Source organism: Nuphar pumila, chromosome 13 (genome assembly GCF_984573655.1).
Source record: "Nuphar pumila chromosome 13, dmNupPumi1.hap1.1, whole genome shotgun sequence".
NCBI lineage: Eukaryota > Viridiplantae > Streptophyta > Magnoliopsida > Nymphaeales > Nymphaeaceae > Nuphar > Nuphar pumila.
This window is the reverse complement of record NC_143261.1, coordinates 7,705,562-7,728,385: the sequence shown is the minus strand read 5'-3', so window position 1 is coordinate 7,728,385 and position 22,824 is coordinate 7,705,562. Positions and strand designations below refer to the sequence as shown.

Below are 22,824 nucleotides of genomic sequence, written 5' to 3'. Positions count from 1 at the left end.
AAAATGTATATACGATGTATAAATAATATGGAATGTTTTTACATGAGCCTGCTCGTGTTTGACTCATCTCATTCAGGGATGAGCCAAGCTTGAGCTTGGCTCGGCTAAACACGAACACGACCTGAGCGACGACGAGTTCAATCCACTAGTAAACGAGCCAAGCCGGAACATGCCTTGTTCGGCGTTTACAAGCCCTACTTGTAATTTATAAAATTTGAACTCTAAACTTATTGCTTGCAAGACAAAAACTTCAACCATCTTCATCTTATAATATAAAATATATATATAAATTATTAATAAACGAGCTCGAAGGTGGTCTTTACGAGCCGAACATGAGTCAAGCCATGAGTGGGGAGTGGGTCATCTCGTTTCCCAGCCGTGAACATAGAATGAAAAGAAACCCTATTGGAGTCATTTGTGAAAACTTTAGTCATCTAATTGATATATATATATATTTTTATCTAATAATAAGTTAACTACAAAATCTCGTTAAGTTAGACAGCTATGTGTACATTATTTTTTTTAATAATACATTTTCTCTCTTTCTGTCCGTCTCTATATTCACGGCTTTTTATATATACCTTGCTTCTCCGTGGTCTGAGGCTCAGATTCTCGGAAAGGACATATTCTTCTCATCTTCCTTCTTCTTCCTCGTTCGGGAATCTCTGCAGATTGTGCCGATCCGCCGTGGATTACCGGCCGGATTTTCCATCGGAGGGGTTCCGGGGCGCCGTGATCTCTGCCAAATTCCAGGAAGGGGGGCGGTCGTCTTCGTCTAAGCGTCTGTGAATTGGGAAGACCGGAGCTGCCGGCATTCTTCATCTCCTTTGGATCTAGAAAGAAGAGCCGCCGACGCTCCTGTTTTCCGGTGGCCTTCGCCGGAACTGAAGCTATATGTTCTTCTGGGGACGGCAACGCATTCTCCGATCTTCGGCCCGTTTGATCCTTTAGGGTCTGAGGTTTCGCCCGACGGAGCGGAGTTTTCCTTTTTCCTGTCTTCTAGGGAGAATTTCGGTCGGTGTAGTGGTTTATCAGGTGGCCCCGCCGAACTTTTAGGTTTTTCTCCGGTGAGTTTGCGCGTCGGTCGGAGACGGGCTTCGCAGGCTGATACTGGAGCCAATCACCGTATTCAGGCGAGCTACGGTTATTTCGCCGGAACGGAAGAAGTGATCTGGCATTCTTAGAGGCAAATTCGTAGTTTCGCATGCCGGGAGAGGGATTCCTGCTTCTTTGAGGCTGATCTGGTTTTCTGGCGCCGCAACGGCAGCAAAGACGCGTATTTCCGGTTTTCGGACGCTTTAGCCGGACGTTCTCCCGAGCATCCGGTGGAAAAGAGGCGATCATTATGAGTTTTCTCCGGTTTCCGGATGGTTCTTTCCGTCACAGAGTACACCGACTCTCTCACGTGAGGTAGAGTGCATCCGTGTCGACTAGGCGTTTCCGCATCGTCTCGGAACGAAGGAAGCGCCTATTTAGCGTCTTTTTCTTCGTTTGAGAGAGAGAGAGAGAGAAAATGATGCGGATGAGGGCGAAGAGCGCGGCTTCGACGACGATGACGAGCGGGAGCGGCTCGGACAGCGGAACCGACTCGGTGGAGTGGGAGGTGCGGCCGGGCGGTATGCTGGTCCAGAAGAGGAGCGCCGAGTCGGACCAGGCCGCTGCCGCCTCTCCGACCATCCGGGTCCGGGTGAAATACTGGTCGTCCCTCCACGAGATCCGCATTAGCTCCCAAGAAACATTCGGTAAGGCCACTCATCCTCCCTCTTGATTAACCATGACGACTTAAATTGATTTTTCAGTTTCCTATTTTTGTGATCCTTTCTTCTTGTTATGAGATTGGAGTGAAAAGCTGCGTGTTTGTGCGATTTCGTTTAGCTTGTCCTGTGGTTGTGATGGTCTGGACTCCATAGCCGAGATGGCCTTTTTTTGGGTGTGAGCGAGGGTGGATCTCTACTCGTTGACATTGATCATTCCTCTCATGAGGCGTCTGGTCTGATTGCCCACATGCCATGCGGAATCTATCGCACCATATGCATAATGCATACAAGTCAATTAAATGTAAACAAAAAGTTGTTTTTTATCTGGCTTCTCCCCCCTCAAATGACCATAATATCCATCGTTCAACACCTCGTTAACCTCCTCCAGTTCGATTATTTCTGGTTATTCCACCTCATATTCTCCGAATGGGTTTTTCTCCTAGCACGCCTTCTTTACATAATCGATGGCTCATTACACGGATTTGGAGCATTGTGTTTTGTGAAACAGGTGAATAACAGAATCCGTATCCCCACCAAAATACAAGGAAAATTGCATCCTTTAGTATTAGTTAGGAATGACATTTTCTTTGTTTTCAGAATATGTATGCCACCGACGAAACTATGAAAGAGGAAACCAACTTTTAATAAACAGCCACTACATTTTTGTTGCTATTTGGAAGTCGTGCTTGACTTCCAAACGACACTGTTCCATTATCATTTGGAATATTCAAACACTTCTCTCTAAGACCCATCTCAACTCTGGTCAGATGTCTACCGCCATATAGAATGTTCTTGCACCTGATTTGTGTCCAGCCTTTTTCTGTTTCCTTGTTTTTCTCAATTTTCAACTTTTCGTCCAACATTACAATTGGGTAAGTTTTTAGGACTGCGGGGGTAAACTTCGTAAAGTTCTCATTTGGTAAATAACTTTTGCTATGTTTCTTCCCCTTCCGCTATTGATCGATAAAATCTTCTTCGGGTTTTGTTCACCGTGTCGTCTGCATCATGATTTTTTTCGACAAAAAGAAGACTTCCTTTGCAATAAAGAAAAATCCAGCTATGACGGTGCAATCGTCTTTTTTACATCAACAGTGTCGGCAAGGTGCCACATTGTGGTTGGTATCTGTTTTTTAGTAGGGTGGTGAGGTTCCACAGTCAGTGGCCTGTTGAGATGTTCCTTGAATTCTCTGTCACAACCTCGTCACGTTACTTGAAGAAAACTATATTGAGGAAAATTTTGGAAGTCTTCTTTGATAGCGGAGGGACTTGGGACCATTTGTGCCCAGGATCGTACCCCACCACTTTGTGAGGATGTGGGGGCGAAACCCTGATCCTATCTGTTTCTAAAAATGTCATATATATATATATATACTCTTTTAGAGTTTTCTTATTGATGTAACCTTTTTTTGCGAGTTTAAGCATTCTGTGCGGTTTTAGGGTTTTTCTGTGAGAAGAGAGCCTTCATCTACCTTTGTAATCCCTCTCCGCTACCCGTGAACATAAGCCTTTGGCCGAACCACATAAATCGTGTCTCTCCATGTGTGCTTGTTTTCTTCTCGAATTTCTCTTTCTCTCTCAGTCTGTGCAACTTTCTAACATAGCCCGTGGGCTTTAGACATGGTTCTTGTCTTCATACCTTTCTTTTCAGCACCACCACATTCAACCTAAGCAATGGTGTGTAAACATATGCTACAACATATACCTTTTGAGTAATTTTAGCACGAGAGGGATTCGCTTGAGCATGCGTAACATCAGCCATTCCATGAGAGGCTCTAACAAAGGATATACACTTTCTACTGTCTAGGACTAGACTATATACAATCTAGTTGAAAAATCATAGGTGCTACCTGTATCCACTTAATCTAACATTGTAAATAGGGGCAACTTAATTTATGTGCTAGGAATCATGCTTTTAATCATTTCAACGTAAAAAATATAATTTTTTGTCATGAAATTTTGGTGCATTGTAAGTCATTGAATTTTTTAAGCTCTTCAAAAACCAACTTATATGTTGCAAAAACATGAACCAAAACTTGTTTTATGCTAAAGAAACTATATAGATCACATGTATGAGATTAATTATAAAAAAAGTTTAAAAATGTGAAAAAACATAGCAAATTTATACTCAACCTAAAGGGTGCCCCTTGTTTGGTTCTCAGGGGAGCTAAAGAAGTTGCTGGCCTCAGAGACAGGATTGCACCCTCAGGACCAGAAGCTCATCTTCAAAGACAAGGAGAGGGATTCAAATGCTTATCTGGACATGACTGGCGTGAAGGATAAGTCGAAGATGGTCCTCCTGGAGGACCCTCTGTGCCAGGAGAGGAGGTATCTTGAGATGAGGAAAAGTGCAAAGATGGAGAAGGCGGAAAAGTCAATTGCAAAGATCAGCCTGGAGGTGGATAAACTTTCAGGCCAGGTACATACAAAGAAGTGCATCTCCAAACTACAGAAATTCTTAGATCCCCCTGAATTTGTTCACACGGATGATGAATCATTGCAGGTCTCCGCTCTTGAATCAACCATCTCTAGAGGTGGAAAAGTCGCCGAGAAGGACGTGCTTGGTTTGATCGAGCTCTTGATGACTGAGTTGATCAAGTTGGATGGTATAATGGCAGATGGTGACGCAAAAATGCAGAGGAGAATGCAGGTAAACTGCAGCAAGCAAATTTTATATGCACTCAGAACAAGCATTCTTCATTTCACTGCACCATTCTTTTAATGAGGGCTAGGCAATTTAGATGCAACTTCAAGTAATAGTTTCTTCTCAAATCATACTGAGTTATTCGGGTATGTTCAGGTGAGGAGAGTGCAAAAGTGTGTGGAAGCTCTTGACTCGATCAAGATCAGTAACTCAATGATACCCAACAACCAAGCACCACCTCAGCAGCCTGTTGTCGTGACAACCAAATGGGAAACTTTTGATTCCTCGCCTGCACCACCTCCCGCCTCATCCTCGTTCAAGCTGAATTGGGATTTTTTCGACTAAGGAAGCCCTGTGTATCACCTGAACATTCCAGTCTTGTTTGAGCCTCACCTCTGTCTCCGCTGGTCCTCATTCTTTCTCTCATTCCTTTCCCCTTCCCTTTTTTTTTTCTTTGTATCTAGTTTTCTCACTATCATTCATCGACCACAATAAATTAGAATGGTGCAGCCCCTGTATTGTTTTATTTTCCTAGAGATTGAAGGAGATGTAAATTTTCATTGAAATTGGAGGTGAGCAATTAGTTTATCATTATCACCCACCTACCATTTGTGTTTTTTTTTTCATCAAATCCTTTAGCCAAATATCGACATCTTTCAAGGAGCCCAAATGACCTATAACGACGCTTAGTTGCAGGCATTATTTTTATTTCTGTGTGGATCTTTTGTTTCCTGCAAGACATCATTATGTGGAAGGCTACCAAGAGATGCCTTGAGCCCATATTGCTAAAGCTTGTAATGGTTAAATAGCAAGCTGACCGCTAACCAAAGAAACCTTAAGACCATATAGCTAAAAATTGAAATGGTCAAAAGCAAACAGCATAATGTTAGCAATAAAGATAGCCTCTTAATAATTTTAAGCGTAATTTACATATGACAAACCACCTAAGTAATGGAGAGAGGGATTAAGGCATCAACGTCTTGGGAAGGTGGTGGAATTTGTTGGTGGCATTAAGCTTTTAGAAAGGTGAGAAGGATTAAGGATTAATGATTAGGGCATCATGAATGGTTTGAATCTGCTAACTGTAATGTGTAGTTTTCGACATGGGATTATAGCATTTGAGCAAATCCTTCTGATAGAAAGCTGTGGCATTGTGACATTGACAATGAATTCTAACATCTGAGTCTAGCATTCTAGCATTGTGATACCGAGAAGGCAGTCCAAAACAAAAACCATAAGAAAAAACGGACAAATAAAACAATGCCAGGAAGAGATCATTGGTCGTCATCCATGCCATAGCAAGTCAAAAAAGCGGCCCAGCTGAGGTCCAAGAGCCAACAGAGAAACAACCCTGCTGAAAGCAGTCTGTTGAAAAACAGAGTCGGGCCAGCTCTGCTGAAAGAGAATGCTGCATTTAGGTCCTGCTTTATCAGCATTTAACTACCAGTTATGGCTGCAAAACCATCATGTACAAGGTTCAAAAGTCTCTGTTGCCAAACAGGAGTCTTCATCCCAGCCTGGCCCATCATTATCATGCTGATTGCTAGAGGTCTCTAAGCGGGTAGATTCTAGTTGCTCATTTAGAAGCATAAATTGGTGCGCACACACACAGATTGGATAATTAACAATTTCAGGAAAAGAAAGGGTAAAATTATCATCTTCAAAAGTTAACTTCAGTTAGGTTATGAACTGAGGCAGTCATCTGAGTAATTTCAGAAAACATCAAGGCAACTTATTTAAATTATATGAAATCTAAGGCGGCTATATGTAAATTACCCTAATTTTAACTGCATTACGTCAGTGCCAGTAGCATAGAAAAGCAATTGAGTTGGAGAAGAACTAAGATCCAAGTAGGTCCCATCAAAATCTTTTAACTTGGCGTGGTCCAGGCAAAATGCATTAATCTAACGAGGAAGTGGTTGAAATAAATGACAAAGATGTAGATGGCATTCACTTTTGGCACCATTCCATGTTTTGGCCTAGGCTGAAAAAATATGCCAAACATGACCAATTCATGACTCAAAATATTATAAATCTAGTCAATTGATTTTTTCTTGATGGTTTTACCCTTTTGTCACCTGAAAAATTAGGTGCATTGGTCAAACTACTTGTCCAGTTTGTCGTCTGGCAAAATCAGGCACCGTGTAAGTTGTCCAGAAAAATCAAATGCCATGTAAGTTGTCACCTGAAAAAATCAGGCACCATGATTTTGACCAAACAAAAGAGCAAAATTGTCAGGAAAGCAATAAATTGATCATGTTTGTTATATTTTCTAGTTCAAGGTCAGTTATGGTATTGTGCTAAAAATTAGTGTGATCTACGTCATTGTCAAGATAATAAAGAACATACAGCTACTTTTGATGCTGCTATGTCATTCCCCTGCTTCTGCAGAAGGAAGAGAAAAAAAACTATGAAAAGTGATGGATTAACTTATATGTAGCCTAAAAAATAGGAGTTTCACAAAGCAGGATGTGCAAAATTGAAAGTAATCAACATAGACAACTTATGATGTTTAGCTGCAGCATCAATAGCGTCACCAATTTTTTGAGATGTTATTAAATTAACATTTAAGCTCAGGGTAAGTTTAGCAAATAACTTCCACGACTCTACAGCTGGCAGCAAAAGCCATTGGGGCCTTATTTTCAAAGCTAAACAGATCAGCTCTACATTCAGTATATAGATAGAAAAGTGTCTTCGAACTTTTTAGGTTCAACGCTAGCATAACGAACCAATAACAATAATAGCAATAACATTAACCCGTGTTTTTAGAGAGAGTAAAAGAAAAAAAAATAGTACACATATGGACAATGAAAGTCTAAACTAAAGCATCAACGACTAGAAAACAAAAGAAGATAATGTTTAACTCGTACTGAGAGCAGAAAATCACAATTGTTATGAAAGGAACATGAAACATACAGGAAACAAATGTTCAGAGTAGACGAGTAGGTTTCCCTTCAGAAATCAAAGTCCGGTGGCTGTTAACCAGGTTATGAGTTTGGCAAAACACATTTTTCCACAATGGATATCCATACATGCTGTATATGGTTAAGATACCATTGGACAACCTGTCAAGTATTTGGATCAGCTCGATGCTATTGGCCCAGCCATCCAATTTTTGTGCTTTTGTCCCATTATTTTTTTTCACCTTTTAAAATTCTCACAACAGAAGAGACCAATTTGCCAAGTTGGTTGGGTCAACCAAGATCACCTAAAAGTCTCACTTCCAATCTATCAGCTTATGAGTTTGACAAAGGTATACATGTTCCCCACAACATAACCATGCTTGAAAGAAGCTGAATTATGTCAAGATAGCCATAAGCTTGCAGAGGTCAGCAGTTGTGGTAATGGCCCAGCAAGTCTAAGTTTTGCAACTTTTTGCTTAAGTTCCCAATTGAAGAACATAAGTGTGTTGAAAATATTGGATTTGTAAACTTGATCCAGTTGACCAGAAAGTCTCATTTAGCCTATGAAAAGGAACCTGATTGAGTTGTCCAAGCTGATTGTTTGATCTATCTCCAGATTCCCTGACCAAGCCAGCTACTTTGAAGATATAGCATTCCACAAAAATTGAAAAATCTCAAAGATGGCGTGCTACTGCAATCTTTCAGACTTGGTATCAAAATAATGTCTATTTTTGCCATGATTGACATACAAATGAAGGTGCAAGGAGCTGAATCTTATAGGTAAAGAAAACCCATATGCAGCAGAAATATTATGCTAAGCCAATAATCTCTACTTCAATTACAGTAGAGATGGCCTTCAACAACTCCAAAATAATGCTCCACATAACTTAAATGATGCAAATGAGATTGGATCTAGATCAGAATCTTCTAGAGTTATATCTGGCATAAAGCAACTAGATGAAGAGAAGATGGGTCATAGACGGAAAGATAATCATGCCTAACCTTATCTCTTATCTCTCTAGCTTCCTTCTCTAATGCAATCACTAAAATTACATATTTCTATAGAAAACAATTGATAGGATTAGAAATTTAGAATTTGTTTAAGTGCTATCATCTTGTAACAGCTATCTCATTTGCAATAATTGTTATCTTATTTGTAATAATATTTTAATATAAATAAAATTCTGAGCCCTCATGGTGAACAAATAAAGTAGTTATCAACCCATATGTTTAGCATTTTTTACATGATATCCAAGCTAAGTTGGTTCATACTGTTAACTACAGTTAACAATTTTGTGGCATGGCCTCTCTTCCTGTTAAACATGCCATCATTCTTGTCATTTAGTATTGCTTTGACCCAAACTCCAGCTTTTCAGTGGAATGCCTTTTCCAGTCTTCTGATCAAACTGAATTATAACAACTATCTTCTTTGATGTATAGAAATAGAACTGGCCTTGTAGAGTTAAGATTATACAAACCTATGGAATTAGAGCAGACACCATGAACATGAGAGAAGAGAGCAATAACTAGAAGCTTCATTAAACAATAACTAGAATGGTTACAACCAAGGTTGTAAGTATCATATCGTTACCCATATTGGTCGAGCCCAAAATAAGATATGTATCGTTTCGTTTTGTAAAAAATCATAATTTTTAATAAAAAAAATTTCAAAAAAATCCAAAAAATTCAGAAATAAAACTAACAAAATTCTAAAAAAACATAACACACGAGACAATGATAAATTGCACAAAATACAACTATAAAATCACAAACTCCGCCTGTGTATAACTGTTTAGTTATACACTGCCGGTCCCAAGCCCGGATAAAGGAGGAGGGTTGTGGTAGGCCAGTGACAGCCAGCATAAAAACTTAACCATACCCTATGAATATGAACTAATATGAGAATTTCGTTGGGGCGTTCCCTACTGAGCGACGCGCTATACTCTATAGGCCCGGAGGCAGTGATAAATGGGCAAGGGTTGCTAGGTCGTCGCCCGGAAGCGACGCGTCACACCAGCGCCCGGGTGTGGTGTCAAATAGGCAAGGGTTCCCTCACTTTGTTGGACGGGTGGGGGTAAAGAAGTTAGTCCAAGACCATAAAATTAGGTTAGCCACTTGGAACATAGGGTCTTTAACTGGTAAGTTGGTAGAGTTAGTAAATGTTATGTGTAGGAGAAAGATTGATATTTTATGTCTACAAGAGACCAAATGGGTAGGTGAGAAAGCAAAAGTGATAGAACCTTAGGGATATAAGATTTGGTATATAGGAATAAATAGGAATAGGAATGGAGTAGGGAATAGGGATTGTTATGAGTCGTGAGTTTATAGATAATGCAGTTGAGGTCCGTAGGAAGGGTGATAGGATTTTACATATTAAATTAGTATTAGGTACGGATATTATTAATATTATTAATGTTTATGCACCTCAAGTAGGTTTAGATGATTCCATTAAGCGTCAATTTTGGGAAGATTTAGATGGAGTAGTACAAGGGATATCTTATGGAGAAAAGCTTTTCATCGGCAGTGACCTTAATGGACATGTAGGCATTAGTAGGGATGGATTTGAGAGTATCCATAGAGGCTATGGTATAGGAGAAAGAAACGAAAGTGGAGAAAGGATTTTAGATTTTGGTTTGTCTTATGATATGATCTTAGCAAACACTTGGTTTAGGAAGAGGGAGTCTCACCTAGTAACATTTAAAAGTGGGGTTAATACGAGTCAGATAGATTTTTTCCTACTTAGAAAGAGAGACAGGGGTTGTTGCATCGATTGTAAGGTTATACCAGGAGAAAGTGTAGCTACACAACATAGAGTCTTAATTTTAGATCTTAGAATTAGACAATGCCGCAAAAGGGATGGACATAAGATAGATCTTAGAATTAAGTGGTGGGCACTGAAAGGAGCTAAACAAGGAATGTTTGTAGAGCGAGCAGTTAAGGAAGTTGATTGGTGTCTCAAGGAGGATTCGGAATCAATGTAGAATAAGATAGCGGGTGGCATGAGAAAGGTGGCTAAAGAGGTATTGGGTGAGTCTAAAGGCGGTGCACCGCTAGGTAAGGATACATCGTGGTGGAACGAGGATGTCAAATTAGCTATTAAGGTTAAAAGAGAGTTATAGAAATCTAAGTAAGAGTCGTGATAATGAGAATTTGGAGAAGTATATGATAGCAAAGAAGGAAGCTAAAAAAGTAGTTCGGAACACGAGGGATAAGGTATATAAGGAGGTTTATGACAAGTTGGATACTAAAGAGGGCGAGAAGGATATTTATAGGCTTGCAAAGATGAGAGATAGAAAATCGAGGGATCTGGGTATGGTTAAATGTATCAAAGATGAAACACAAAGGCTTTTAGTCAAAGATGAGGAGATTAAGGAGAGATGGAAAGATTATTTTGATAAGCTATTTAATGGAAGTCATGCTCAGGATCTTGGAAACTTGTCTATTCCTTTTCATAAGATGAATCGGGACTTCATGCTCAAGATTCAAAAGAAAGAAATTGCAGAGGCTTTGAAGAAAATGAAATCAAGAAGGGCAGTTGGCCCACATGGTATACCTATCAAGGATTGGAAATGCTTGGGAGATAAAGGTTTAGAATGGTTGACAAATCTTTTTAACAAGATTTGGCGGACAAATAAGATGCCTAATGAGTGGAGGAAGAGTACTTTGGTGCCTTTATATAAGAATAAGGGTGATATACAAGATTGTGCAAACTATCGTGGTATAAAACTCATGAGTCATACTATGAAACTTTGGGAGAGGGTGATTGAGTCTAGGTTGAGGAAGGTTGTCATGATATCGGAGAATCAATTTGGTTTTATGCCTGAAAGATCAACTATGGAAGCTATACATCTTCTTAGACAACTTATTGAGAGATATAGAGAGAGGAACAAAGATTTGCATATGATTTTTATTGATTTGGAGAAGGCATACGATAGAGTACCTAGGGACGTTCTCTGGTGGACAATGATGAAGAAAGGTGTTTCTCTCAAGTACATTAGTATAATTAAGGATATGTATGAAGGAGTAGTAACCAATGCCCACACTTGTAGAGAGGTGACAACCAATTTTCCTATAACGGTTGGGTTACATCAAGGATCTGCTTTAAGCCCTTTCCTATTTGCTATAGTGATGGATGAGCTTACGAGATCAATTCAAGAAAATGTGTCGTGGTGTATGTTGTTTGCTGATGATATTGTTTTGATTGATGAGTCTAGAGTTGAGGTTAATGCTAAGTTAGAATTATGGAGACAAACATTGGAAGCAAGAAGTTTTAAGTTGAGTAAGAGTAAGACAGAATATATGGAATGTCGGTTTAGTAAGCAACGAAGTAGTGATGGGAGTGTAGTGAAGCTTGGTGAGCAAGAAATATCGGTGGATGATTGTTTCAAATATTTGGGATCTATCATTCAAAAGTATGGAGAAATTGATGGAGATGTAAATCATAGGATAAAGGTTGGGTGGATGAAATGGAAAAGTGCAACTGGAGTGTTGTCCGATCGTAGAATGTCATTGCGGTTGAAGGGAAAGTTTTATAGGACGACTATTAGGCCCGCTTTACTATATGGTACGGAATGTTGGGCTGCCAAGAGACATCATATTCAAAAAATGAGTGTAGCTGAGATGCGTATGCTTAGATGGATGTGTGGAAACACAATAAAAGATAAGATTCAAAACGAGGAGATACGTAAGAAGGTAGGCGTTGCACCTATTGAAAATAAGATGAGAGAGAATCGTTTATGGTGGTTTGGACATATTCGGCGAAGGCCTAATGATGCTCCAGTTAGAAGGATGGAGAAATGGGAAAATATATTAGTTAAAAGAGGTTGGGGTAGGCCTAGGAAGACTTGGATGGAGATGATAGGAAAGAATATGAATGCTTTGAACCTCACCGAAGACATGGCATTGGATAGAAATGATTGGAGGAGAAGGATTCATGTGGAAGACCCAAAATGATTTTCTTTGTTGGTTCATATCGCTGACCCCAATTGTTTTGGGATGAAGGCGTTGTTGTTGTTGTTGTTGTTGTTGTACAACTATAAAATCACATATGAAGCATTTATGTCTCTATGAGCTGCATAGGACATAATCAAACATCAACTATCTCACAAGAACAATGCAAAATATTAAATATCTTGCAATTAAGAATATGTCACAAGACTCATACTTTCATATTACATAAATAAAAATATTATGGCAATAGTTGCACTCAATTTTTAATCTGTTTTCAGTCATTACTTGAGTGCCTCATTGTTATGTTGGATCATCTGATCCCATCTTTGTTGGAAGAGTGTGGAGCTTGATTTCTACCTTGATATAAATCTTCAATTTTTGCGTTTTTATCTTAACCCACTTGCTTGAGTGAAAAAATTGTGGAAATGCACTTTTACTTTAGCAAGCAACAAAAGCCCTCTCCCTTGCGTACAAATCGGCTCCCAAATTATTCCAAGAGTCCTAAGGTGCATGGATACCTCTAATGGCTTCTATACACATGAGGAAGTCGGCCCTTAAGAGGTCTCTAAAACTCAAAAACTGAAAAATTACGATACAACTACGATACGCACTCGTATCGCGATACGAGTGCACATCATATTGATATTCCTTATAATAATGACATGTATCATACTGTATCCTATGATACGTACAACATTGGTTACAACAATATATGGGAGTCAGACCTCCTTTTGCTCACAAAAAGACAAAAATGATTGACCTACATAATCCCGTGGCTAAGTACAAGAATACCCCTCTAAAATAATAATATGTACAAGAGTAGAAGAGTAGCACAAATACTAGTATTACACATGTTACATTGCTCAACAAAGATCATATCAAGTTTGTTGATGGATCTTTTCTAGCCTCTCCTCAATTTGTATATGAAAGCAAGGAAGGTGAAGATATTGCTAATTTAGAATATCTTATTTAAAAGGTATCAGATCAGCTCATGATGAGCTGCATCAAAGCTACTATGACTAAGTCTTTGGTCTGATCATTTGGACTTCTACAACAAAGAAGCCTAATTGGCACTCGAATAGTCATATGCTTCCCTAGTCTAATCTTTGAATCCTTCAAACAAAGGATTTGCAGAATGTTGGTAAAGATCACAAATACATGGTCGATTACCTTAACCATGTCAAGTGGTTAATTCTCTATGTGCAATGAGCTTGTGTCAGAATAACATATGTGCATTAGACACTGAATGGTTTAATTAGTGAACACTAGGGGTGTCAATAAGCCAAAACCCCGCTAAAATTGGTGTAACCAAACCCAAATCTGACTAAGCGGTGATGATATTGAGTCTGGGTCCGGGTCTGACTAGATCCTTCCATAAGAAAAACCATATCTGGATCCGATAAAGATTACATAAACTACACCCGGTCCATACCCTATAAAATAATATTGTTCAACTTTTTTACATTAAAAATTGCAGATATGAATCGGAACTCGGGTTGGGCCAGAGTTTGGTATAAAACTTCAAAACCATACCCGACCCATATAATAACCGGATCTCATGGGTTTGACCCGAATAGTTAATCAAACTCCTTCCTTTGTTACCAAATTCCGACCCTATCGGCTTTAGTATGGCTGGGATAAGGTCATACCAGAGTTACCGGAAGCGCCTAGCTAAAAGGGGAAGCGCGCTTCGGAAGCGCGAAACGTCGCGCTTCCGAAGCGTGGGGGGAAGCGTCCCCCTTTTTTGGGAAGCGCGCTTCCCTTTAATGGGGGACGCGTTTCCCTTTAATGGGGGACGCGCTTCCCTTTAATGGGAAGCGCGCTTCCCCCACGCTTCCCCAACGCTTCCCCCACGCTTCACCCTCGCTTCCCCCACGCTTCCCCCTCGCTTCCCCTGTTTTTTCAAATTTTTTGTATTTTTTATTTTTTATTTTTATTTTTTTCGCTTCCCCCTCGCTTCCGAGACGCTTCCTGGGTCGCTTCCGAGACGCTTCCTAGGTCGCTTCCGAGACGCTTCCCGAATCGCTCCTAAGTGGTCCCACGCTTCCCCGCTTCCTAAAATTTTGAAAGTGCCTCGCTTCCCGCTCCCGCTTCCCGTATCGCTTCCCGCTCCCGCTTCCTCAACTGGCAACCATGGGTCATACCCAAACCTGTCGACGCCCCTAGTTACCACCATCACCACAATGAAAATGTTACAAATTATTAACATTCAAGTTCCTTAAGAGCCTTTTGCCATGATCATTTCTCTCAACAAGGAAGAGATCATGATAGTTAATTTAGAAAACAAAGGCATGATAGATGAACAAATCCAAGTTGTAGTTTCCAAACTGGGTTTCAAAATTCTAAAGGATAAATTCAGTCATAATGCCCCTCTCATCAAGAAGAATTACAAGCTGTGATTTGTCAAAATTCTAGTCAGAAGAACCATATGGCCAGACAATTTGATATTCCAAAAACATTTATAGTTATGACTAAATATTTTATTGAATAGCATTTGCTCTTCGGACACTGGAGCTATACACCATTTTACCTCTGATGGTCGAAGCATGAGAAACAAGATTGAATATCAATTGAATGAGTCGATTATGGCAGGCAATGGAGCAAGCCTACCCATTGCCAATATTGGTAACATCTCTTTTCTGTCTAATGAGAATTCCTTATTGTCTATTTCACAATTAACCAATGATAATGATTGTACCTTTGAATTTCACCCACTTGATTTTTTCATTGAGGATCATCAAACAGGACAGTTTTCAAAAGAGGACTGAGTAGAAGAGAGCTATGCAAGTGGTTCATTGGTGGTGGTCATTCTTCTCAAGGTGCATTAAATTTGGTTTATCTTGAAACTAAAACAATGGCTGAAAAATGACTGTCGATTGTTAAGATATATAGATATGTTATTATGTATATATAGTATATATAAATATATATGTGCATATCTATGTCACATGGGTGCGGGTACGGGTGCGACACGGGTGCGGAGCAATTTCAAAAATTTTGGACACGGGGACACGGCTATATATATATATATATATAAGATCCGACCCCGATACCGTCTTGAATCCGGGTCAGGTCCGGATCCAAACCTGACCCGAGTCCAAATTAATTTTAATAAATGGACAAAAATAGACTCGGTCAAAGTTGACCGAGTCCAAAATGTGGACGAACTCGGCCCCGATGCGTTGACCGTGTCCGAAGCCGCACCCGTGTCGGGGCGTGTCGACACGGGTGCATCGACCTTTTAGCCGAGTCCGTGTGACTTAGGTGCATATACATACATACACGCATATATATATCATGTTTATTGAGTTGTAATAGGTTTTGCCCTTTATAGGCATTTTGGTCTTTTTGTACATTTCTATGTCACAGGGATTCGGCTAGCAGGGTGCCGCAACCGCGTCGACGCGGGTGCATGTGCGGGTGCGGCACCGGGTGCGGTCAATCCTATCCTGGGTGCGTTGACCGCACCCAGGATCATTTTGGTCCATTCTTGTTTTGGATTTATTTTTTTTTAAAAAAATTGCCCAAATGGGCTGCGAATTTTTTTTTAAAAAAAGTAATGCTGACAGCAGCAGCAGCTGTCAGAACAGCGGCAGCAGCTGCTGTCAGCCGCAGCAGCTGACAGAGCTGCTGACCCCCTTTATATATATATATATATATATATATATATATATATATATATATATATATATATATATATATATATATATATATATATATATATATATATTTGCCCCTGCCGCACCCCCGCACCCGGGTTTTTTGGAAGTGCCGAATCCCCGCACCCGAACCCGCACCCGCGCCCGCACCCGCACCCATGTGACATAGGTACATTTGTAATAGGTCCTGCCCATTAGGGGCAGATTTGACTTTTTAATTTTTTCTTTATTTTTACTTCTTTTTGTCTTTTTAGGTTAGACTGTTAGAATATAGGTATATATATAGACAGGTCTTTTGACCATTGTATAGGTGTCGTCCCTTAGGGAGTCTTTTTTGTTTTTTCATTTTTCTCTTTTTTTTGTGTACTTTGTTGTATTGTCAAGGGCATTCTTGTCCTTGACAATTACAACAGCTATATAGCTGTTGGGAGCTCCCAACAGCTAGATTTCTAGCCATTGAGGAGCCATCCAACAGCTATATGTTGGAGATCCTCACTCCCCCTTGTGTATAAATCAGAGTTACCGGAAGCTTCTTAGGTAGGTGGGAAGCTCGCTTCCCGAAAACTCGCTTCGAAAGCACGATATTCCTCACTTCTGAAAATTCATGGGAAGCTCGATTGCCCCCACACTTCTTCTATGCTTCTCATACACATGGTCTATGCATACTATATGCTTTTTTTCACATTTCTTTTCAGCTTTTTCATGTATTTTCTCTCATGCTTTCACTCACTTTCCATGTACTTTCTTTAAATTGGTAACCATCATTGTTAGATTTTAACAAAAATTTAACTCTTTTATAGAAAAATCATGAAATATAAGAATAATCAATTTTATTTTAGTTTTTATTTGTTTCTTGTTTGATTCCATATTGCTTCATTTTTTATTCATATTTCGCTTTTAAATTGAAACTTCGCTTCCCGCTTCATATAAATTTTAAATGCCTCGCTTCTCGCTTCCGCTTCCCGTATCGTTTCCCGCATCCGCTTCCTAGTTTGGCAACCTTGGTATAAATATGGGTCTTTGACCTCCTTGTATTCCAATGAATGCATTTTCAAGTGAATAAACATATTTTTTATATTGTTGTGTGCAGTGTTGTTAAAAGCGTTGAGGCGTAGCGAGGCGCTCCACCAAAATCTGAGGTGAGGCGTAAGCCTCGAGGCGCAAAGCGTAAGCCTCAAAAAAATTTTTTTTTTTTAATTTTAAAAAAATTATAAAAATTATCTAAAATTATAAATAAATAAGAAATGCTTTATTGATGAAGCGCCAACCAACACGAAATAAAAAATCTCAAATAAATACGAAAAAAATATGAGATTAACATGTAAAAGTAACATTAATGCAACAACTTGATCTATATAAGTATCTAACTGCATAAATATGAGCATTCGTTCAATAAAAAACTAACATTAACAACAAAATGCATATTAGCACTAACAACATCATGTCATAATTAAAAAATGCATGTTAACATTAACAACCAATAAGAATATCTTCAATTTATAAACAGCAAAAATTGAGTTCATTAAAATCACTTATGACAGAGAATATCAAGTGTTACCTACCAAATTACCAATCAAAACTTTGAAGAAAGAAATTACAAAAAATGACCATTCAACAACCAATTAGGCTTAAACAAAATAATGATCTGTGAAAGAAGCACACTCACGAAAGTACATCCATGTCGGGGAAATCATTGCGAAGGAAGTCCAGCACGTTCTGGATTCCCTTGGACACCATGTTCATGCCCATGGCATCTCCCGTGGCGCAAATGAACCTCATGTAAAGGATCCTCCCTGCTAATGAGCACTTGATGCTCTGCAGCCTCGCAAATCGACTGGTGCTGCAATCCCAGAGAGAGAGGGAGAGAAAGACCATCTCAAAATCCTAGAAATCTAACCATTCGAAAGAAAATGATGAAACAATACTATAAAAGAAACCCATTCGAAAGCATACCACAAATTGAACAAGGAGATGAATCCATAACGATAAGAAAAAACAGTATGATAAATCTAACACACTGGAAGAGCCCAAATAAGGCATTAAAACTATAAACATAATTTACAATCAATCAAAAAATAAAAGAAAAGAAGAAAGCAAGTCAAGAATAAAAAGCTTTTCTATTAGATAAAAAAGCGTGCCTAAAGAAATAGTTAAAAGAGCTCCTCCAAAATAAACCAAGAAACTAATCATCAACTCAATAAAAAATGCAACCAACGGGGGCTCCACTTGTCTGGGAGGAGCAGCTAGTGCACGTCACCTTGTGTTGGAACGTTGCAGGTTCAAAACCCAATGGTATAGTTGTATAACTGGTAGGGGTCTGCCTAACCCCAGCTTGTCTTAAAAAAAACAATAAAAATGCAGAAAAAAGAACAACCAATAGACAGACAACTCAATAAAACAAACACAATGCATTAAAAAATAAATTCAAAAAGACCCACAAAAACATAACCATAAGAAAAACATCTTTTTTCCTTGGGAAACTTTGGAAACAAAGGTAAGGTAAAGAAGCCACAAATAAGCAGCAGAAGGAAACAACCCACGGAGAAAAAGAAGAAACCAAGAACATACCTATTGAAAAGCATTGCCACCGTCTCAAAATTCATCGGATTTTCTACGAAGAACTTGAGCTCCGCGGCCCTCCTCGCAGACGCCAACCTCACAACCGGCGCACGGCTCATCCCGTCCCTCCGCGCGAGTGGTGGCCGGCGACAGCAGTGGCGAGGGACGAGAGGGGACGGAGTGGAGAGAGAAGGGGCGAGGGCTTTCCCTCGCCCCGAAGCGCCTGTCTTTTTTAAAGACAGGTTCTCGATCTTTCGAGAATACGGGCACGGATCCGGGTCGAACTCGGGTCCGGGCCATCCGATTTCTTAATGCGCGCCTCACTTTGAGGCGCGCCTCGCCTCAAGGCGCATGAGGCGTACGCTTTTGCGATTTTGCGCTTTTTAAGTGCGCCTCAAGGCGAAAAGGCCCTCGCCTCGAGGCGAGGCGCGCTTTTTGCGCCTTGAGGCGCGTTTTTAACAACACTGGTTGTGTGTGTTCATCTAAGCCTTTAAGTGGCTTTTGTGCTTTGCCCTCTTGTTTGAGGTGTGTAGAGAACACTTGATTTCATTACATGGTATCAGAGCTATTGCTTTTTTTATCGTCGTAGAAGCAAGCTCGTGTGGACGTGAGATCGTGGACTCGTGGTGTCCAAAAGAATTCCGCCTTCATTCTTTTCTCCTTCCTCTTTATTTCTCTTCTTGTACCTATGAAGGATGAACGAGAAGTAATCACCATCATACCCATGAGGCTCAATAACTCAAACTATGTGATGTGGGCATCCATGGTGAAACCAGAGTTGCCAATCGGGAAAGCGGGAGCAGGAAGCGATTCGGGAAGCAACACTTACAAAATTTTAGGAAGCAAAAAGTGTGGGACAACTTAGAAGCAAACCGGGAATCATCTTGGAAGCGACCTAAAAAGCGAACCGAAAGCGACCTAGGAAGCAAGGGGGAAGCGAAAAAAGAAAAATAAGAAAAAAAAAACACAAAAAAAATATAAAAAATAAGAAGCGAGAGGTAAGTGAGCTTTCCCTAAATTGGAAAGCATGCTTTCCAATTTTTTTTGGCGCTTCCCAGCATGTTTTGAAAGCACCACGTTTCGTGCTTCCGAAATACGCTTCGTAGAAGCGCGCTTCCCCATATACTATGGGGCTTCGAGTAACCCTGGGTGAAACACAAGATTTGGGAAAATGGCCTATGGGGTTTGGTGGATGGATCTGAGAAAGAACTAAAACTCGTGTTCACCAAGAATGAAAATGGCAAAGAAATTGCACTTCAAGGAAATAAGATAAATAAAGTCATTGCCGACTATAAAAAGAGATGAAAGGAGTGGAAGATGGGTCATTCCAAAATCATGGGATGGCTCATTAATAGTGTTAAAATAAAGAAATGTTCTAGCTTAACAAAATTTGAATTTGCTAGTGATGCTTAGAAATATCTCCAAGATATGTATTCTTTAAGAGATGTAGCCCATATATGTAATCTCTAAAAGAAATAAAGATCCATGACCCAAGAAGATATGAGTATAAGAGAATATTACAATGCTCTCTCTCCTTTGGGATGAATTGGCTCTCTTGAAGCCTAAGTGGCATTGCCCATTTAACATTAAACTCCGAGAAAAACAAATCAACTCGGAGCATTTTTACTATTTCATAAATGGACTTAGGCCCAAATTTAAAGGAACTAAATCGGTCATTTTTCGTAGAGGTGTTCGTTCCATAGTAAAAACTTTAGAAGAACTATGGAAGAAATAGATTGAAGAAAACTTCATCTATTAAAGAAGAAGAATTGATGCTTGCTATGTCAAGACCCGGGAATCATACAAAAGCATATAGGCCTCTTTATTTTGAAAATTGTCAAAATGACTATGAAAAGAGCCCAAGTGAGTATGGGAAGAGCTCAAATGACTATGAAAGAAATTCTAGTGACTATGAACACAAAAGAAGTGGTAAGATAATGTCACTTTTGTAAAGAATCGGGCTACATCAAGCCATTTTGCCCAAAAGGGAGAAATGAAAAGAAGGTGGCCTCCATGGGAGCATCAAGCAAAAAGAGTGGTGTAGATGAAGGTTCCAAGAACGTCTATTTTGCTCAACTCATGAAAATCCTTCAACTACTAATCAAAGGTCAATCTTCCTCTCTCTCTCTCTGATGCAACTGTATCAACATGCATGGACCCCAGTAAGAACTCTTGGATTCTTGATTATGATGCCTCTTTCCGTATGACTTCAAATGAGTCTATACTATCCAAATGTTTAATTAACTCAAATGATTCTTATGTTTCAACTGCCGACTAGGAGCTCTATGGTTAAAAGACTATAGAGACATTGGGATGCTCCCAACGACTCTTGGGAGCTCCCTTGTTTCTCTTGTACTCTATATAAAGAGACCTCTTGTCCCTATTTATTTTCATGCTTTTCTTAAGCATTTTTCATATAATAAAAGATTATTATTTTTATGAGCTTGTGTTCTTTTGAGTATGCCCATTAGTGGCTATAGTGATCTCTTGTATTTTCCATTAATTGGCTTGTGTGTTGTCCCTTTGTGGAATTGTGCTTATGCACTCTCTTTTGGTTCTTATGTGCCCTTGGTGGCTCTTATATTCTTCTTTTTTTCATACATGGTATCAGAGTCATTGGCTCTTGGGACTTTCTCGTGCATCTCCAAAGATCGCGGTTGCGGTAACGAAGATGACTTCTTCAAAGTACTTGCTCTACTCTTCTATTATAGCTGAAAAAGAACCCATAACGATGATCACCTTCAAGCTTAATGACTCCAACTATCTTATGTAGGCCACCGCAATGGAAAATCATCTCAAAGGCAAAAAACTTTGGGCCGACTTTATCCCTTCTTAGAATGAACCACCTGTAGTGGGTGTTTCATTGCTTACGGAGTATTGGCAAACTTAAAAGCCTACCCATATATGTTAGTGGAAGCTCAATTGCATTTGCTGTGACTTCAATGTGTACAGGTTTTCTACTGATGTACAACTACTTTCTTAATGCACAAATGTTTTATTCAAGTGATATGTGTTCTTGCTTTTTCATTATGTGATATCCTATGTGTGTGCTCGTGAGATTGCGCCCGCATGCCTACCTTGTGATCTTGCATTTGTCTGTGTGTTTGCAGTAGTTTCTTTAGGCTCATCAGACTGACCTGGTCGAGAATCACCAGGTGCAGCATGGTGCTTCCAATAAGCCTGTGACAGTCATATTATAAGTGTATATGTGTTATCCTCACTATTGTGTACATATGTTTATTCTTGAGTGGGAAATTTTGTAACATAGCCTTAGAGCCCTTAGTCAACTATTTTTGTCTTCTTGTGTAGCAAAGGGGGACGACCCTTATATGTTGTATCTTCTCATTCTTTTTAAGCTAATAAAGCTCTTCTTGAAGTTTCCCTCATTCTTCTTTTTCTCTTTTTCTTGTATACCTATCTTCTAGTTTCCATATTTATAAAACTGCTTACTATTAGTAGACATTGGTTCATGAAAGGCAAACTGTCCATGGTTCTCACCCATTCACAATTTGAGGGAGCATGTTAAGGATACATGTATGTATCTGGATCTTTGGGGCCAAACCCAAATCTGTTTAGCATGGTCTTGTATTTGTAATATTGCTACAAGAGTTGTTTGGTCCTTAAGTTATAAGGACTCATATGTAAAATGGGAATGTGTAGTATCCTACATGTAATATTAGAATATATATATATATATATATATATATAATACAAGATACCAGCAAAGAATAGAATTTTTGGACGACCTCTGCCAGCTAACTTTGTCTCTCCTCTCTCTACCTCATGTCTTCTACAGAGGGGCATGAATCCCTAGGCACATCTTCTCACAACATATTGCTCTTAAACAAGAGTCAAATTTATATTGTCTACAGATATCAACGCGTAAGTAATGAATAAATGACAATAACTACGTAGTACATGCATAGGAATAAAGAACAAATCGATATCAAAAAGCTCAAGAATAATCCAGTGAACGATCACTAATGTACGGGGTCTGTTTCTTTTGAAATCAACATAGCAAAGGCATGTCATATAGGCTAATGGAGTTCAACATTTAAAGGAGACAATTTACGAACAGCCCTTATTTGGTCCCTTCTATGTTATTTTCCAATGATAAGGCACGTACACAAAATTCCTGCCTTATTAAAGTACGGCAAGTTCTGTCTTTCAAGGTAGAACAGACAGCAGGCATATCAGACAGGAGACTGAATCCAGATGTGAATTTCCTTCAAAGTTAAGGAATTATCTATGTTCTTCTCACATGATTTACTTGATGAATACCTGACAAGTAACTTTGTGAATTTTTTCACTATAGCTCTGTTTGTCTTCTACCTCTAAAGGTCTGAAAACGGATA

The 22,824-nt window shown here is 39.4% G+C and overlaps 1 protein-coding gene across 4 annotated transcripts; it reads left to right on the top strand.

Annotated features, from left to right (window-relative positions):
- The first annotated feature begins 565 nt into the window (after positions 1-565).
- Positions 566-21,734, top strand: LOC149817658 (BAG family molecular chaperone regulator 1-like). 4 transcript variants are annotated; one of them, XM_089984809.1, is made up of 5 exons: positions 566-1,742; positions 3,917-4,173; positions 4,258-4,404; positions 21,081-21,154; positions 21,243-21,472. In XM_089984809.1, exons 1-5 carry the CDS (start codon positions 1,514-1,516, stop codon positions 21,319-21,321), a joined length of 786 nt encoding a protein of 261 aa, XP_089840935.1. In that variant the 5' UTR covers positions 566-1,513; the 3' UTR covers positions 21,322-21,472. The 4 variants fall into 4 exon arrangements, with proteins under 4 accessions (XP_089840935.1, XP_089840936.1, XP_089840934.1 ...); XM_089984810.1 differs by lacking the exons at positions 21,081-21,154; positions 21,243-21,472 and adding an exon at positions 21,580-21,734; XM_089984808.1 differs by having other exon boundaries at positions 21,081-21,472.
- The last annotated feature ends 1,090 nt before the right edge of the window (positions 21,735-22,824 follow it).

Bases quoted from the DNA above. Each gene is read 5' to 3' on its own strand.
- LOC149817658 (XM_089984807.1), top strand. From the start codon at position 1,514: ATGATGCGGATGAGGGCGAAGAGCGCGGCTTCGACGACGATGACGAGC. The intron at 4,174-4,257 runs GTACATACAAAG...GAATCATTGCAG, and splicing joins TGGATAAACTTTCAGGCCAG to GTCTCCGCTCTTGAATCAAC. The intron at 4,405-4,554 runs GTAAACTGCAGC...GGGTATGTTCAG, and splicing joins AAATGCAGAGGAGAATGCAG to GTGAGGAGAGTGCAAAAGTG.